General features: G+C 42.1%; 1 protein-coding gene across 1 annotated transcript; it reads left to right on the top strand.

The window, feature by feature from the left end:
* Positions 1 to 17,855: 17,855 nt before the first annotated feature.
* LOC124371867 (jerky protein homolog-like) lies at positions 17,856 to 19,178 on the top strand. Its single transcript, XM_046830234.1, has one exon. It carries the CDS (start codon positions 17,856 to 17,858, stop codon positions 19,176 to 19,178), a length of 1,323 nt encoding a protein of 440 aa, XP_046686190.1.
* The last annotated feature ends 356 nt before the right edge of the window (positions 19,179 to 19,534 follow it).

Here is a 19,534-nt window from a genome sequence, read left to right as displayed (position 1 = left end):
TAGAGGTCGCCGCGTGTTTACCCTTGCAGTTCACGCATCTGACGTCGTTCTTGCATCCGTCTTCTTGGTGGCCTTCATCGCCGCAACGGGAACATGTCTCAGGTCCCGAGCACGTCTTAGTAGAGTGTCCAAATCTCTGACAACGGAAACACCGCTGCGGATTTTTGAAGTAAGGCCGTACCGTCAAGGATAAGTATCCAGCCTTAATAGTTTTTGGGGGTTGGGGAAATGCAAAGGTCAGAATTAGACCGGGAGTAGGGACCTTTCTCCCATTCTCCGTCCGAAGCATCCTGACCACATCGGTTACCATTTCACACTGCAGCTCGTCCTTGATTTCTTCCTCACTACACTCCATCAGGTCACGGCAGAAGACGATCCCCTTGGAGGTGTTCAGTGAGGAGTGCGGTTGAACGACGACTTCCACCTGATCGAAAAAACTCGTCATCTAAAGGAATTTTTTGGCTTGGATGTAGTTCGCAGCCTCCACCAAGATAGTTCCATTCCTTAATTTGCTCACAGCTTTAGGTTGACCGCCTGAGGAAACAAACGCTTTGTTAATAAGGAAAGGACTAACCTTCGTTAGAGTTTTGCCCTCATCCTTATGACTAACGATTAGATATAGTGGAGTTGGAACGTTCATATTTTCAGCTCTTACTTTTTCTTCCACTTTCCTTTGTTTGATATATGATTCATTTTCAGAATCTGACAACTGTCGCTTTTTCTCTGGATCATTAGGATCTCTTCCTCCGAATTCTTGCCCTAAGGGTGGGGTGGTTTGAATGTCCATAGATAAGGTCACCAGCGCATCGTGTTTAGTAGAGCGGGCCGATTCACCGGGAGCGGGCATGCCCTAGGGTGTCCCACAGACCGTAGCTTGGGGGACAACCCTACCTCAATTCCCTGAGGCCCGGTTTCCATCGATTACCAAGTCGGGAATACGCGCACAACTTGGACTCGCACGTGGCAACAGGGGCTCCGACACCCCTGCCTACTGAACACTTCCTGACCAAGGACCGAAGTGGCTGGCTTCTGAACCAGTACATGACTTACGCCTCGGCAGAGACAAGCTCACATCAGCTCTCACCGACACCAGATAGGGCATCTAGTGCTGGCTTAAGCACTCCCAGCGAGCCATGTACTGGAACGGTCAGAGGACGGGTACTTAAAAGACCCTGGAGGGGGATTTGGTAGGAATTAGGAAATGGTTAGGTGGGAAGAGGCAGTTTAACGTCATGGACGGACTGAGGAATCTTTTTTATGATCTGACGGAGTTTTTTAGTATTCATGAAGTGAATTTCTAGTTTTCCATTTCTTCCTGTTTATTCTTATTTCTTTCTTCTTATTTACTATACTTTGTTTCATGTTTTGTAAAAAAAAAGAGAAAAGGTTTATAGGATTGGAATATGTCTAAACATGTTAAAATTAAGGAACATATCTACATGTAATAATTTGGGTACTGGTAGGATATTGTTTTTGACTCTTGAGATGTATACACAACTTTCTCAATGCTCTTTGAAAAATGACAATAAATATTAGTTATTATTTATTTATTTTGATGTTTTAATTGTATAATACGAGGGCCATCCGGAAAGTAGTACCCGTTTCCGCCGTGTGAGGCGCTGACGACGCGAGTAGCCGCCGGACAAAGTCAGATCGCTTCAGTGGCTTGTCTGCCTTCTCTGTTACAAGTTCCGTGACGTTGCCTGTGTTGTTTCTGTGGCAGTTCATAATGTTTAAAAAAATTGAAAAAGCCGCCAGTTGTGAAGTGAGGGCTGTAATAAAATTTTAAACGCAAGAAACGTTCAACCTTGTGATATTCATCGCCAATTAAAGGAAGTGTATGGAGACAATGTGATGGAAGAGTCATCTGTTCGGCGCTGGTGTCGTAATTTCAACTTGGGGAGGGGGAACACACACGACGATGAGCGTTCAGGGAGACCATCTGTCATTACAGATCAACTGCTGAGGTCAGTAGACGAATTCGTGAGGAACGATCGGCGTGTCACAATTGATGACATCTGTGAACATTTCCCTAATGTTTCTCGAACAATTGTTCATGAAATTGTCAAAGACCATCTGCATTATTCAAAAATTTGTGCAAGGTGGGTCCCTCGCATGCTTACAGATGAGCACAAAACCAAGCGTATGGCTGCTGCATTCACATTTTTGGAACGTTATTCTGATGAAGCAGACACGTTCTTGAATCGCATAGTTACTGGTGATGAAACGTGGGTTTGTTATGCTTCACCTGAGAGTAAACGACAGTCAATGGAGTGGCATCATACTCATTCACCAAAGAAACCAAAAAAATTCAAGACTGTTCTGTCCACCAGGAAACTTATGGCACCATTTTCTGGGATCGACGTGGTGTACTGCTTATTGATTTTATGGCCCGTGGAGACACTATTAACGCTAATGCGTATTGTGAAACATTAAAGAAATTACGGCGGGCAATACAAAATCGACGGAGAGGTCTATTGTCTGATGGCGTCATTCTCCTCCATGACAATGCCAGGCCTCATGCAGCGGGGATAACACAACAACTTCTGCAGCAATTCAATTGGGAAATTTTCGACGATGGATGCACTGTATAGCCCGGACTTGGCCCCTTCAGATTTTCATATCTTTACAAAACTTAAAGAGTTTTTGGCGGGAAAAAGATGACAGCGATGAAGAACTTAAAGAAGGCGTGACTACGTATTTCAATCGGCTGGTGGCAGAGGAATATGACGCTGGAATACAAAAACTCGTCACACGTTATGACAAATGCTTAAATTTGCTTGGAGATTATGTGGAGAAGTAGTTTAAGGTATGCTCTTTTCAATAAAAATGTTTATATTTGTTAATATTTACTTCTGTGTCTTTATTTCACAAACGGGTACTACTTTCCGGATGGCCCTCGTATTTTAATGTTTTTAATTATGTAACATTGTAATATTTTTAATCGTATAATATTTTAATGTTTTAATTGTATAATATTTTAATATTTTTAACTTTCTAGATAGGTGCCAATATTATAAGTTATAGTTTTATTTACAATTTTACAGTCCATTTTAAATACTTTGTAATAGGGATTGATCAGGATGTTGTTTAGTACCTAAGTTTATTTCCGTTGTATCATTTATGAAATTGTATTATTTATTATGTATGAAGATAGGTGGAAGAGATTTTTTTTTTTTTTTTTTTTTTTTTTTTTTATAAGGGGCAAAAAACGCTGAGGTTATCATTGCCCTCAAGAAAGAATTGACACCTACTCGTATCTGGTAGTGTCAATTAGGTGCATACAGATTACATTGTATATAACAAAAATAGGAATTACGACAAGTAGGTGAGTAAATAATTTATACTTAAAACTAGATAACAATAAATATGACAAGGGAAAGACTGTAGAGAGGTCTTAACCTATATAAGGACTAAAAGATAAATAGAACATAAATAAGGACAAGGTACATAACATTAATTAAATAAACTGTAAAAACTTAACACAATTTACTGCCACCAAGTTAGCTGTAAAGGGGCTAATTTGGCAGCTGTCAAGATAATGATATATAAAATAAATAATAAAATTTATAAATATTAACAACAATAGATAATCTGAATAAATAAATTTAAAATTTAAATTATATTTTATTAATCAGCGACGTTGCATTCAGAAAACACAGCAATCTTTGAGTTACCGTCTCGTCGTCACAAAGAATATCGTTCAACGAAGCCGGCAGATTCGAGTTGCGCCTATGTACCGAATAGCGAGGGCAGTCAACAAGCACATGTTTGACAGTAATGACAGTGTCACATGTGTCGCAGACCGGAGGATCATCTCTACTCATGAGGAAGCCATGTGTGAGAAGCGTGTGGCCTAGCCGCAGGCGACACAACACAACCTCCTCACGACGACTCAGGCGGTTCGCTGTTTCCCAGAGTCCAACGCAATCTTTAATAAGCCGTAACTTGTTGTTGACGACTGCCCGCCAATCGCTATTCCATTTGGCTTTCAGTTTGGCCTTCACTACCGGGGTAATGTCGGAAGAAATCATCCGTGCGGTGTAAGGCTGGAGTTGTAATGCTTCCTTAGCTCCTCTATCTGCCAGCTCGTTTCCGGATACTCCAATGTGTCCAGGTACCCAGACAAGGAAGACAGCAACACCTTCGGACTGAAGGGAAGACAAAGAGTGCCATATTTCGCGGATGATGATGTGTTTTGAAAACATGTCGCTGATGGCTTGTATACCACTAAGGGAGTCGCTGCAGATAACCAATTTTTTAGTCATAGGAAACGTTATATTTAGGGCCTTTTGGATGGCTGTTAATTCGGCCGTGAAAATAGAAGAGTCGTTGGGGAGACGAAATCCGTATCGTCTTACCCCAGTGACGAAAGCACATCCAGTTCTACAACGTTCCTTTGACCCGTCAGTATAGACAACATCGCAAGGTGCGAGGCTGCCTAGTATTTGACGGAATTCTTGTTGGTAGACTGTTTCTGGAGTGGAGACTTTTTTAAACCTACAGAGATTTAAAATAATTTTTGGCATTGAGACGCTCCAGGGTGGGATATCACATTGATGAACGACTTTAAACTGGTAATCGTTTAGGCCTATTTCATAAGCGTAGGATTTGGCCCTAACGCCTAAGGGTGAAGGAAGATTTGGTCTCGCTAGGAAAGAATTATAGAGTGGATTTCGCAGGACCGGTTCAAACGCAGGGTTTTCTGGCTTCCCTGAAAGAGCGTGAACATAGTTTAGGGACAGTTGTTGTCGTCTATGCGAAAGAGGGGGTTCTCCCGTTTCTGCGAGAAGACTGTTAATAGGAGAAGATCGAAAAGCTCCAGTGGCCAGTCTTAAAGCAGAATTATGGACTGGGTCAAGCATTTTGAGAGCACTGGGTCTTGCGGACCCATATGCTTGACATCCATAATCTAGACAGGAACGGATGGTGGCTTTGTAGAACCTGAGCATGCATGTCCTGTCAGCCCCCCATTTTGTTCCGCTTAAAGCTCTCAGTATGTTCAAGCGCTTCACGCATCGATCTTTTAGGTCTTTCAGGTGAGGCACCCAAGTTAGCCGGGTATCAAATGTGAGACCCAGGAATCTGATATTGTCACAGGTAGTGATTGTCTGACCCAGCAAAGAGAGCGTTGGCTGCTCAACGGTACGCATTCTGGAGAAAACGATGGCTTTTGTTTTAGGTGGCGAAAAAGAAAAACCCGTAACTCCGCACCACTGCTCAAGCCTGTTGATGGTAAGCTGTAAAGCTCTCTCCCCCACCGCTAGCTTCTTTGTAGAGATGTAAATAGAGAAATCATCTACAAACAAAGAACAGCGCACAGGAGGGGTAACGCAAGACGATATGTTATTGATTGCAATGGCAAACAGAGTACAGCTTAGAACGCTACCTTGTGGAATACCATTTTCCAGCGTGAATGAATCGGAAATGGTTGTCCCAAGTTTGACCTGTATGGTTCTTTCTGACAAGAAGCCCTGTATGAAAGAAACCATGTGGCCCCCTACACCCCAAGATATTAAAGCATTTAATATCCCCCTTCTCCAAGCTTTGTCATAAGCCTTGGAAATGTCGAAGAATACCGCGATCAACTGTTTTCTTTCAATAAAGGAATTCAGGATTGCCGATTCCAAGGCAAGTAGATGGTCACTTGTAGACCGGCCTTGTCGGAATCCGCACTGGGAAGGTGAAAGAAGATTATTTTTCTCCAGAAACCAAACAAGACGTCTGTTGACCATCCTTTCCAGTACTTTGCAGAGACTGCTAGTAAGCGAAATTGGTCTATAGCTTCCTGGAGAAGTTCTATCTTGGCCCGGTTTTTGGAGAGCGATAATGTGTGAGCGACGCCAAGAATTAGGGAATGTGTGTTCTAAATATATTCTATTATATAATTTTAGAAGATCTTGTTTTCCATCCTCCGTCAGGTTCCGCAACATGGCATAATGTATGTTATCGGGACCTGGAGCAGAATTTGATGTCGCCTTTAGTGATGAATCGAGTTCATCAATGGTAAAGGGAAGGTTTAAAGGAGAGTTGTTATTAATATTTAAATTTAGAGCATGTCTTTCTGTATTTGTTTTGAAATTTTGAAACTTCCTATTGTAAGATGACGTTTTTGAAATTTCCGCAAAATGTGAGCCGAGTAAATTAGAAACTGTCAAGGGATCAGTTACCACATCGGTACCATTTTTCAGAGCAATAAGAGCAGGTGGGGAGGTCTTACAGCAAACAGATCGAAGCTTCCTCCAAACATCAGATGCAGGAGTAGTACGTTTTATTTGATCTGTGTAGTCCAGCCAGGACTGCCGCCGTCTTTGTCTAAAAACCTGTCTTGCTTTTGCCCGTGCTCTTCTGTACCTACTTAAATTTTCTTCATTCGGTGATCTGTTGAATTGTCTTAAACATTTTCGACGTTCCTTTAGAGCCGCCGAACATTCTTCAGACCACCAAGAAACCTGGCGTTTGTTTGGTGAACCCGAGGATTTTGGAATGCTTCGCTCTGCGGATGTTATAATATTAGATGTAAATAATTCAGTGGCTGTATTTATGTCGTTTAATTCGATATTAGTAGTTTGAGAAACTATGTTCTTTTTGTACTCGTTCCAGTCAGCCCTCTTAATTTTCCACCTGGGACACTTGCCTGTCAAAGACGGAAAGGATTGAAAAGCCACGGCAATGGGCGCATGGTCACTCCCTGACAGGTCGGGAAGTACGGACCAATGCACTCGAGTTGCCACGACCGGACTGCAGATTGACACGTCAATTGCCGACCATATGCCAGTCCTAGGGCACATGTAAGTGGCCGACTCGTCATTGAGAATGACCGCTGCCACTTCATCCCACAATCCCGCAACCATGTTACCCCTCTGATCAGAATGGCTGGAACCCCAAGAGCGATGGTGTGCATTGAAATCACCAACCATCAAGAAAGGAGAAGGGAGTTGGCTGTACAGATCACGTAGATCATCAAGAGATAAATCAAAAGGGGAAGGTGGAATATATATGGAGCAGATGGTTAATTTAAACGGAACATCGATTGATACTGCTACTGCCTGGAGGTTTGTGACAATGTTCAAGGCTCTAGCATTAACAGAAGAATCTGCTAGAATAGCCACACCTCCACAGGCAATTTGTTGGTGATGATCTAGGCGAAAGATGTCATAACCATTTTGTTTGAAACGAGTATGAGGAGACAATTTTGTCTCTTGTAGGCAAATAACTTTAGGTTTTTTTGTCTTTAGAAGTAATTTGAAGTCTTCAAAGTGGCTTCTCAAACCATTAATATTCCATTGTAATAGCATTTTATATTATATCATATATTTTATTTTGTGCTAGTTCATCGTAATTTTTTTTCTTTGTTTAGATACAGGACGGAAGTTACCTTGAACAGTTTGGAACTCTGTCTGTATATCCAAAGGGTCCTCAACCATATCATCATCAAGTGATAATTGGGAGGATCTGGACGAGGATGGATTAGTCTTTTTCACTAAGAATTTAGATCTATGTTCTGATTTTGCTTGTATGTTCTTTTTTAGTTTGTCGGCGAGTTTTTTCCTCTCTTCCAAAGATAATGCGGGTTTCGTATTTTGTTGCACCTTATCTCTGAAAGTAGGAGTAACTGTTGAGCGAGCTTGAATCTGTGTGCTGGACTTTGTATGGGGCGTGTGGACTGCTTGGGAAGGATTACTGGTGGATGCCAACGGATGTTGTCCGGTACCGGCTGCAAGCTGCTTAACCAAAGCAGCAACCTGCTCTGTTAAATTGAGCACCATACCCTCCAAGGCGGTACATGACGGGCACTGTGCGGATTGGACTGGGGCTGAAGCAGCTTCGGAGTATGAGACTCCCTTTTTAGGGGTTGGAGCGATTCTTCTCCTGTACTCTTTGCGGGCTTCGTTAAAGGAGAGTTTGTTAAGAGTAACGATCTTCAATACTTCCTTTTCCTCTAAGTAAACTCTACACTCCTTCGAAGTGGCCGCGTGTTTGCCCTTACAGTTCACGCATCTGACGTCGTTTTTGCAACCTTCCTCTTGGTGGCCTTCATCGCCGCAACGGGAACAAGTCTCAGGGCCCGAGCACGTCTTAGTAGAGTGCCCGAATCTCTGACAACGGAAACACCGCTGCGGATTTTTAAAGTATGGCCGTACAGTCAGGGACAAGTACCCAGCCTTAATAGTTTTTGGAGGTTGGGGAAAAGCAAAGGTCAGAATTAGACCAGGAGTAGGAACCTTTTTCCCATTCTCCGTCCGAAGCATCCTAACCACATCGGTTACCATTTCACACTGCAGCTCGTCCTTGAGTTCTTCCTCACTACACTCCATCAGGTCACGGCAGAAGACGATCCCCTTGGAGGTGTTCAGTGAGGAGTGCGGTTGAACGACGACTTCCACCTGATCAAAAAAGCTTGTCATCTGAAGGAACTTCCTGGCTTGGATGTAGTTTGCAGCCTCCACCAAGATAGTTCCATTTCTCAGTTTGCTTACAGATTTAGGCTGACCGCCTGAGGAAACTAAAGCTTTGTTTATTAAGAAAGGACTAACCTTCGTTAGAGTTTTGCCCTCATCCTTATGGCTAACGATTAGGTATAGTGGAGTTGGAACGTTCATATTTTCTGCGTTTACTTTTTCTTCCACTTTCCTTTGTTTTATGTATGATTCATTTTCAGAATCCGACAACTGTCGCTTTTTCTCTGGATCATTAGGATCTCTTACTCCGAATTCTTGCCCTAAGGGTGGGGTGGTTTGAGTTTCCATAGATAAGGTCACCAGCGCATCGTGTTTAGTAGTGCGGGCCGATTCACCGGGAGCGGGCATGCCCTCGGGTGTCCCACAAACCGTAGCTTGGGGGACAACCCTACCTCAGTTCCCCGAGGCCCGGTTTCCATCGATTACCAAGTCGGGAATACGCGCACAACTTGGACTCGCACGTGGCAACAGTGGCTCCGACACCCCTGCCTACTGAACACTTCCTGACCAAGGACCGAAGTGGCTGGCTTCTGAACCAGTACATGACCTACGCCTCGGCAGAGACAAGCTCACATCAGCTCTCACCGACACCAGATAGGGCATCTAGTGCCGGCTTAAGCACTCCCAGCGAGCCATGCACTGGAACGGTCAGAGGACGGGTACTTATAGACCCTGGAGGGGGATTTGGTAGGAATTAGGGAATGGTTAGGTGGGAAGAGGCAGTTTAACGTCATACCCAGGACGGAGGTGGAAGAGAGAAATTCTTGGCAACTTTTGGTAAAAATGTTTATATGTTGGATTAATAATATTGCCTCCAGACTATACCACTTAGGTGTATATTTGACTTTGCTGATGCAATTTTGTAAGATGGCAATAAACATATATTTATTTATTTAACCTTATAAAAGCTACCATTTTGAAATTCCAAATTTTTATTTAATTTAATAAATTACAGAACTGACCCAAACAATTAACAAGTATGCCTAGTATAAAGAGCATGTTGTAAGCCAGTCAGTGCTCTTACTGACTTTTTCTGGATTACTAAGATGCGATATAGGTTGCCTATTGAAGAGTTTCCCCATACTAAGACACCATAACGGAGATGAGATTCTAAAAGAGCATGATATGCTATTTTAGCCGTGGCAGTGTCTGTAATTTTTGTTAACCTTCTTATGACATAGATCCCAGTATTTAGTTTCTTACACAAACTGTCAACATGAGCTGTCCAGCTGAGATCCTTATCTATTGTGGCTCCCAGGTAATTTGCTTCTGAAGCCACCCGAACATTCGGCAGGTGAGCTGTTTGTTTCTTTTTGCTGCCCATAATTATCTGCTGGGTTTTCAGTTTCATTTACCACTAGATTGTTATTGTGGCAATACTATACAGCCATATTCATAGCAATATATGACTGGATCTCTAAATGTTCTATAGATTTTTCAGACAGAAGCAGAACAGTATCATCAGCATACATCAGGGTTGTGGCAAATCCTTCCAAATATTTAGGCAGGTTGTTGGTAAAAAGTGTGAATAGGACAGGCCCCAGGACAGATCCTTGTAGAACACCTCTTAAAACTGGTAGTGGGCAGGATCTAATCCGCTGAACTTTATTATGTTGGGCATATTTAATTTCAACCACCTGTTCTCTTTGGTCAAGTAGCTCTCCAGCCATTCTGCTGCAGTGCCTTGTACACCTAAGGACGATAGTTTGGTCAAAAGTTGTTCATGGTCAAGCGTGTCAAAGGCTTTACTTAAGTCAAGTAGTATTGCAGTGGTTGTGTTTTTCACTTCTATTTGGTCTATTATATATTCAATGAAGCTAATCAGAGCAGTTGACGTTGATTTGTTTTTTGTGAATCCATGCTGTTGTTCTGTAAGAAGATTATTAAGTCTGAAGAAGTCAAAAAGTCTAGAGAGCATACTTTTTCAAACACTTTTGAAAAGGTTGAAATAAGTGAGATTGGCCGGTAGTTTGTAGCTTCAGACTGATCGCCTTGCTTAAAAATAGGAATAATCTTAGAGAGTTTTAGTTTACTGGGAAGTTGGTAAGCCAGATGGCAGGCCAGACTCCTACAGACCTTTATGCCTACTAAGCACAGTAGGTAAGCTGTTTGAGCAGTTACTGGTAGGAAGACTCCAGGAAGAGCGAGGTCTAATGCTCTGTCAGAGAACCAGTATGGATTCAGGTCGGGATGCTCGACAGTGGACGCAGTGAATGCAGTTGTCAGACTGGTGCAGCATGCTGTGAGTGGAGGTCAACACCACCGACAGATTCCTGCTGTGATTCTCTTGGATGTGAAGTGTACTATCTTGTACTACTCAACGGGAACTGGGTGAATGAAACTACTTTTAGTATATAATAACGGCCGTGGGAATAACACACTGGACCGGAGTATCGAGGTTACGGTTCATGACTCAGGTATTTAGAGGTGGTGGTAGGACAAGGAGGGGGGAGCGTCATCCCTTGGCCAATAGGATTTATTCATACGACATCCATTGCCAACATATTACATACACTGTAAGAATAGATATAGTCCTGCACTATATAATATACCACAGATATCACATCCCTCCCTTCTTAATATTAGACACACAATTTTGTTACATTAAAAAACAATTACATAAATTGAACATAAATTCTTAAGCACATAACCTGTAATACCCCTTTTTTAATAGAAAATGAGAAGAATATTGTTATATCAACTATTGGAATAATTATATTAATAAAATATTGGAATAAAACACATTATAAATTCATTATCCGTAATACACTTCTAAACTACTATTACAAATCTAGCCTTGTAATTGGCTTTCGCTCTCGTTGAGGATACCTGCGAACAGGAGTGGAACGAGCAAGTGGTGAACGCTGAGTAATAGGACTGGTGTAGGTAGTGTGAGTATGAGAAGCGTTGGGTGACATAGCTGTACTGGGGCAGACAGAAATAGAATGCCGCGGCGCATCAGCTGTGCGGTTACTGCCTACTGGATTGTCGTCGGCACAGTCAGAGCGCGCTGTCTGCTGGCTCTCAGCTGTTTGATCTGTCACTGGAGCAGTGTCGACTTCTATCAGCTGGCCAACATGACGCTTGTAAACAATACCAGACGCTAACCTCACTAAATACATTGTTGCACCTAGTTGTTTTACTACACATCCTTCTACCCATCGCTCTTGAGATCTACTGTAATCTCTTACTAACACTGTTTGGGTTATTGGTAAATTACATGTTTTACTACCTCTAGCATAGAACTTTTGTTTACCTTGTTTTTCTTCAACAACCTTAGATAAATTAGGTCTTAAAATGTCTAATCGGGTTCTAAGTGGTCTACCAAACATTAACATTGCTGGTGATTCATTTGTAGTCATATGAATTGAATTTCTATAGTCAAATAATATCCTACTTAAAGCTACTTGAATATTTACATTTTCTCTGAAAGCACATTTCAGTTTAGACTTGGCATAAGCCACCGAGTTTTCTGCTTGGCCGTTACTTCTAGGGTAAAACGGGGCACTAGTTGTATGTTTGATACCATTATGTTTGAGGAAATTATTAAACTCAATTGAACTGTACGGTGGACCGTTGTCACTATGCAAAGTGACTGGTATTCCGAACCTTGAAAACAACTCACGAAAATCACTAATAGTCTGACTAGCGGAAGTTGAACTTGTCTCAAAAACTTCCAACCATTTTGTGTACGCATCTATGACAATTAAATACAATTTATTCTTATAATAGAAATGATCTGCGTGTATTCTCTCGAATGGTTTACTAGGATAGTGCCGATGGTGTAACTCACTTTTACTTGGATTCGGTCTTTCAAGAAGACAGGATGAACAACTGTTAGCAAGATTTTCAATATCTTTATCCAGATTTGGATACCACAGATAAGCTCTAGCTACTGCTTTCATTTTTGTTATACCGAGATGAGAAGCATGGAGCTCGTTTAAAATATAATTACGTAAACTATTTGGAATTATTACTTTGTAACCCCACATCAAGCTCCCCCATGCTCAACAGCTATTTCCTCTCTCCTTACAAAGAACGGGTACAATTCTATATTGTCTTTAGGAATATGGCTTGGCCATCCATACATAGCATAGCCTAACACTTTTCTTAGTATTGGGTCTTTTTGGGTTTCAAGTTTTACTTGTTCACATGATACTGGCAAAGAACTCTCTTTTACAAAATGTAAATAGGTCCCTAACCCTAGCAATTCAGAACTGTCTTCTGATTTTGACACTTTCAATGGTAATCTACTCAGAGCATCTGCGCTGTTGTCATCTGATTTAACATATTTTATGTCAAAGTCATAACCACTGAGGTACAAAGAGTAACGTTGAAGTCTACTTGCTGCGAACACTAGCAAACCCTTTTTAGGTCCAAAAATACTGACTAATGGTTTATGATCACTTCTTAACGTAAAGTGTCGTCCATACAAATACTGGTGAAAACGATTGACACCAAAGACGCATGACAATGCCTCTTTGTCAATCTGAGAGTAGTTACGTTCTGCTTGATTTAACGTACGTGAAACATAGCTTACCGGTCTTTCCTGTCCATTGCTATCTACAATACTTAATACAGCACCTATACCGTATGCACTAGCATCGGTCGTTAGTATTACTGGAGCTTGCGGATCATAGTGTGCTAACACTGGAGCTGTACACAATAGCTCTTTGATTTGCTTAAAGGATTTTACACATTCTTTATCAAAGGAAAATTCTACATCTTTTCTTAACAGATTGTACAATGGTCGTAGAACTGTTGATATATTTGGTACAAACTTGCCATAGTAGTTGACTAATCCTACAAAGGATTTTACTTCTGTTACATTCTTAGGTTCTGGAGCCTCTACAATAGCTTTTATTTTGGCTTCCGAGGTGTGTAGTCCGGTTTTGTCAATTGTAAATCCGAGGAACTCTATTTTAGAAGAAAAGAATTTACACTTGTCTTGTTTTACTGTAAAACCGACCCTTTGAAGTCGTTCACAAACTTCTCTTAGTCTACTAAAATGCGTCTCATCATTTGGACCGGAAATGATGATATCGTCCAAAAAACACTTCACACCTTGTAAGCCTTGTAAAGTTTGCTCTATTACTTTTTCAAAAATTCCTACTGCACTAGCTATTCCATAAGGAAGTCTTTTATAGGCAAACAAACCCTTGTGAGTTGAAATTGTACATAATTTCTGTGAAAACTCATCTAGTCTCAATTGCATATATGCTTGACTCAAATCGATTTTGCTGAACAATTCACCCTTTTGCATTTCTGCGAAAAGATCCTCTACTCTAGGTATTGGATAACGATCTATCTCTAGCTGAGAATTTAAATAACGAAAGTCGCCACAAATTCTAATGCTGCCATCTTTCTTTGGTACTGGAACTATAGGAGATCCATACTCTGAACTACTTACAGGCATCAAAACATCAGCGTTTACTAGACGCTCTAACTCTTGCTCTACCTTAGCTTTTAATGTGAAAGGCAATGGTCTAGGACTAGTATATTTGGGTTTACTATTTTCCTTCAGCACCAGTCTGATAGGATCACGATTACACTGACCTAACTCTTTAGAGAACACTTCTTGATACTCTGAAACTAACTTCTTTACTAAGTTATTATATTTTACATCATCGTCATTTTTAGCTACAAATAACTCTTCTTTATTCTTGAAAGAAATTACAACCCCTAACTCCTTGATCCAATCTCTTCCCATGAGTGGATGTGCACCATTTTTAATTACAAATAAACTCAGGACTTTATTTTGACTTTCATACTTAACATTTACTTCTAACCTACCTATTGGAAGTATGGGTACATTAGTGTAAGAAGTAAGCTTTACATCAGTAGGTAACAAGTTAAGGAACTTTAGATTCTCGTGATAAAAGGATTCACTGATTACGCTTACAGAAGCACCTGTGTCAATTTCAAAAGATACTACTTTATTTTCAACAGTTACTTTAGTTTTTAAGGGATCAACCCTACTAGAGACTTTGCCTAATTCAAACAAATTACCGATACACTCTACTACATCTGTTTCATCGTCATTATTGTCTGGTACACTTTCGACAAAATGATGTTTACCCTTATTGAAATTACCCTTATTGCTGTAATGAGAATAATTAATTGTTGCCTGACTTACCCCTAGCCTGAGATCGGCATACCTTCTTTAAATGATTTGTTTTGCCGCATTTATGGCAAACACAACCGTAATATTTACACTGCTTACTGAAGTGACCTACGGCGCCACAACAGTAACACTTCACTACACTAGTGCTGCTGGACTGATGTGCGTGTGTGGTACTCAGCGTGGCGTGGTGACGCGAAGCGTTGGTGTGGTGGCGCGAAGCGTTGTCTCTCCCGCTCGGCGCTGACTCACGTCCGTTGTAGTGACGCCTAGCCGATGACGTTGCTAGTCGATGGACGCCGCGAACGGAGACGGCTGGCGTGTCATGGCTGCCAGGCGGCAACGTTGCCGCGCTTTTCTCTGCCATCTCAATCTGCGATGTCAGTTGAACAGCCTTGTCGAAGGTCAAATTAGCTTCTGACAAAAGTCTTTGTTTAGTAGATTCTGAACGGATTCCACAAATAAGACGATCTCTCAAATAGTCATTTAGACTAGCACCGAACTCACAGTATTTAGATAAGTTTTTTAATTGAGCAATGTACTGAGCTACACTTTCACCGTCATGTTGGTTACGTAAACTGAACTTATATCTTTCACATACAAAAGATGGAGTCGGATATAAATGGTCCTTAATTAGCTTCACTAAATCATCGTACGATTTTGTAGAAGGCTTATCGGGTGTACACAAATCCCGTAATAGCTTGAACGGTTTTACTCCTACCACTGTCAGCAAGGTACACACTTTCTTAGAATGATCGATATCATTACAACTTAAAAATAGTTCAAACCTCTCTATGTACGTGTCCCACGTTTCTTCATTGGAGTCGAACTCACCCACGCTACCAATAATTCCCGTCATTTTTCTTGGTGCAATGTCACTGAATAACGAACTAATATCGAATTCGTACATTCACTTCCCTTCCTCCTAGGCTGAAACACTCACTTTGTTTACTGACGCCATTGAGGTGCATGCGGTCGCTGACCCGACCGACGCCTACACGGTGCAGATCGCAATTGTAACAATAACTGCCGAACTGACCACTAAACACTCTGATTGTCTCGTCGCCACTTTGTACTATCTTGTACTACTCAACGGGAACTGGGTGAATGAAACTACTTTTAGTATATAATAACGGCCGTGGGAATAACACACTGGACCGGAGTATCGAGGTTACGGTTCATGACTCAGGTATTTAGAGGTGGTGGTAGGACAAGGAGGGGGGAGCGTCATCCCTTGGCCAATAGGATTTATTCATACGACATCCATTGCCAACATATTACATACACTGTAAGAATAGATATAGTCCTGCACTATATAATATACCACAGATATCACATGAAGAACATTTTCAACAGTGCGTCGTGGCAAAAAATCCTGCACTTGGCTGCCACTTGGAGGAACTGAGACTAGTATTGGCCCCACAAAAGACAGAGGCAATCATTATGGCTGGAAGGAGGAGATTTCACCCAATCACCTTTTTGGTGCAAGGATCAGGTATCACACCTAAGACCAAGGTAAAATACTTAGGTATTTGGTTGGACAAATCAAGGACCTTTATTCCTCATGTTGAGGAAACCACAAAAAAGGCCTCTGTGATGACAGTAGCTATAAGTCGAACAATGAAGAACATTCGAGGCCCAAAGGAGGAAAAAAGACGACTTATATTCTAAGCAGCTCGGTCTCTGCTTTTGTATGGAGCACCGGTCTGCTTTTGTATGGTGGTTTGTAAAGTGCCATGCAGTTTGCAAAACCAAGGGATGTGACTCTCAGGGTGCAATGGAATGCAGCAATGAGAATAACATCTGCCTACAGAACAATATCTCTGGATGCGGTTCTGGTGCTGGCCAGTACTCCACCTGTCCACCTTCTGGTGAAGGAACGAACAGGCCTGTACCAAGGCGAGAGGGACAGGACGATGTTACAGGAAAGACTGTATGACAGCTGGCAGCGGGAATGGGAGGTTTCAGCTATAAAGGCGCCTGGACAAGAAGGCTCATCCCAGACGTAAGAAGATGAGCAGAACGAAGGCACGGAGAGGTAAATTTCCATTTGACACAGATTCTGTCTGGTCATGGATGCTTCCGGTACTACCTTGAAAAAATTGGAAAAAGCGAATCAAGCACCTGTCGTTACTGCAAGGAGAAAGACACCGCAGAACACACCTTCTTCCACTGTGAGAAGTGGGCAGAAGCACGAGCAAACTGCTTTGGTAGATCGGTTTCTCCCGCCATGACTTTGTTGGTGGGGGTGGCAGCAAAGCAGTTTGAGTCAGAGCGACCTTGAGAGTGGGCAAACAATGCGTCCATCGTTTTGACTGACTGTGACTAATGGTGTGTGGTTTTTTTATATTAAATTGTTATTTCTTTTATACATTTTACTAAGTTACCTATCCACAATGGAGCTAAACGAAGAAGAAAGATTCGCAGCTCTCCTGCTTAGTGTTGAGCGGGAAGAAAGACAAAGAAATGTTGAACTTGAGCAAAATTTGTCTATAGTCCGAAGACAACTATTTCAAGATGTGCAGGATGAAGTTGTTATAAGTAATGATGACGAGGAAGTTGATGTTGTACGTGAAAGTGAACATGATACCGATTCGGAGGAATCAGTCAGTTCTTTTTCTGAGACAATACGCCAGATACTGCCATCCACCACGTGGAAAAGCAATAGGACTACTTCGAGGAGCAGTCTTAGGTATACCTGGAAGAGGATTAGGTGTATTTAGAAGACCAGCGGGTCTCTCTGCAGAAGGAGTAGCGGGTCCATCTGCGGAACGAGCACCCGGTCCATCTCCAGTAGGAGCAGCGGGTCTCTCTGCGGAAGTAGCAGCGGGTCCATCTGTGGAACGAGCACCCGGTCCATCTCCGGTTGGATAGTATTGTGACGATGGGTACCCCCTCCCATCGTCGGGGCCACGAAAGGAGGGATAGAGTGCCGAAAACGAGTGGACAGCAGCGGCAGTGTGGTGCGAATGTAGACGACAGCGAGAGCCACACCAGGGGTCCTATATGAGCCGCCTTCCCCGAAGTGAAAGTGCGTGCACTGGCTGATGGTACGCGAATAGATGAGTCACCAGCGAGTGTTATTGTTCTAGGCGGGATGTCTCTCTCTACTGGCTGCTGTTAGATCGAGCCGGCCGGCCGGAGTTCGTCACCATGTCACCCGTCCGTCAGTTCAGTTCAGTTTGAGTCATCACTGCAACCTGTTCGTTTCGTCCCTCTTCTCGTTTCGTTATTGTGCCGTTGCTTAGTGTTGTTTTTATGATAAGTGCATCATGAGTTTAAAACGTAAACGGGTAGTGGTTAGTTTAGAAACAAAGTTAAGTGCAATAAAACGTTTAGATAAGGGTGAGTCGTTAAAGAAGGTTGCCGCTGACCTAGGTGTTGCAGAAGTGACTGTTGGAGATTGGAGACGTAAGCGGAAAGATATTGAACAGTGGGTTAATAAAAGTGTAAGTGATGGAAGCGATTTGTTGCGGAAAACTATGAAGAAAGGGGAGTACGAACAGACTTCTGAAGCGTTGTTTTTGTGGTTTTCTAATCTTCGAGGGGTGGGAAGTCCAATAAGTGGTCCCATGCTTCAAGCTAAAGCTGTTGAGTTTAACAAACGGTTTAAGGACGGTGAGGCTAATTTTAGTGCAAGTGATGGTTGGCTTGACAGGTGGAAGAAGAGGTATGGCATCCGACAATTAAATATTTCTGGTGAAAAACTTTCTGCTGATTCGTCTGAAATTGAGTCGTTTAGCTTAAGAATGAAAGAACTTATTTTAGATCATGGGCTCACATCAGACCAAATATTTAATTGCGACGAAACCGGTCTCAATTTTAGAATGCTTCCTAACAAAACATTGGCAGCCCAAAGTGAAAAAACTGCGCCTGGGTACAAAAAGAGCAAAGAACGAGTAACTCTTTTGATGTGTAGCAACTCTTCTGGATCCTTAAAATTGAGACCTCTCCTTATTGGAAAATCAAAGAACCCAAGGGCTTTTAAAAATATCCAAGTTAACTGCCTACCCACCATGTACAGGCATCAACGAAGTGCATGGATGGATGGCCAAACTTTTAAAGAGTGGTTTTTTGACGAGTTCGTTCGTGTTGTTGAGGCCTACTTGAAAAAGAAGAACCTACCAAGAAAAGCTATTCTTCTTATGGACAACGCGCCATCTCATCCAGATGCAAGTGAATTGGTTAGTGGTGACATAAAAGCTGTTTTCTCGCCACCAAATGTCACATCTCTTATTCAACCTCTGGACCAAGGCGTTTTAGAGGCTATGAAACGGCACTATCGACGAAGGCTTCTCCAAGTGTTGTTGACATGGTTGGACGAGGGAATCACGGTAACTGCAGCACTTAAAAAGATCACCGTTAAGGACGTCTCATACTGGATAGTTTCAGCGTGGGACGATGTGAGAGTGTCAACTTTGCAAAAGTCATGGCGAAAACTTTTCCAAATTCAAACAAGAAGCAATGAAAATGATAACGACAACTGTGTCGCTGAAATAGTAAACCTCGCTAATCAGTTACCAACAGAACTGCTGATAAATGATAGAAGACGTCAACGAGTGGTTCATGCAAGACCAGCAAACGGAACTTACTGATGATGCGATTGCCGATATGGTTACCAACCCTCACAACGTCGCAGATGATGACACCGACGAGATAGTGGAAAAAATATCTCACTCCGATGGATTGAAGGCGCTCGAAGCTGCTCTCGCCTACATTGAGCAACAGGAGGAGTCAACCCCTGCCGATGTCCTTCATCTTCAGCGTTGGCGCAACAGCGCAGCCTCAAAACGACAACAGAAGTTGACGCAGAAATCAATAAGAGACTTTTTCAAAAAATGAAAATCATTCAGTACGTACATATTTTTCTATTTAAACTATGCTGCATTATGTTTACTAACTTTGTACATAATAAATAATTTACGTCATACTTTACGATTTTTCCGTTCAT

The sequence above is a fragment of the Homalodisca vitripennis genome, unplaced genomic scaffold, assembly GCF_021130785.1.
Source record: "Homalodisca vitripennis isolate AUS2020 unplaced genomic scaffold, UT_GWSS_2.1 ScUCBcl_2131;HRSCAF=6575, whole genome shotgun sequence".
Classification (NCBI taxonomy): domain Eukaryota; kingdom Metazoa; phylum Arthropoda; class Insecta; order Hemiptera; family Cicadellidae; genus Homalodisca; species Homalodisca vitripennis.
This window is presented reverse-complemented; position numbering and strand designations above follow the sequence as displayed.

Bases quoted from the DNA above. Each gene is read 5' to 3' on its own strand.
- LOC124371867 (XM_046830234.1), top strand. From the start codon at position 17,856: ATGAGTTTAAAACGTAAACGGGTAGTGGTTAGTTTAGAAACAAAGTTA.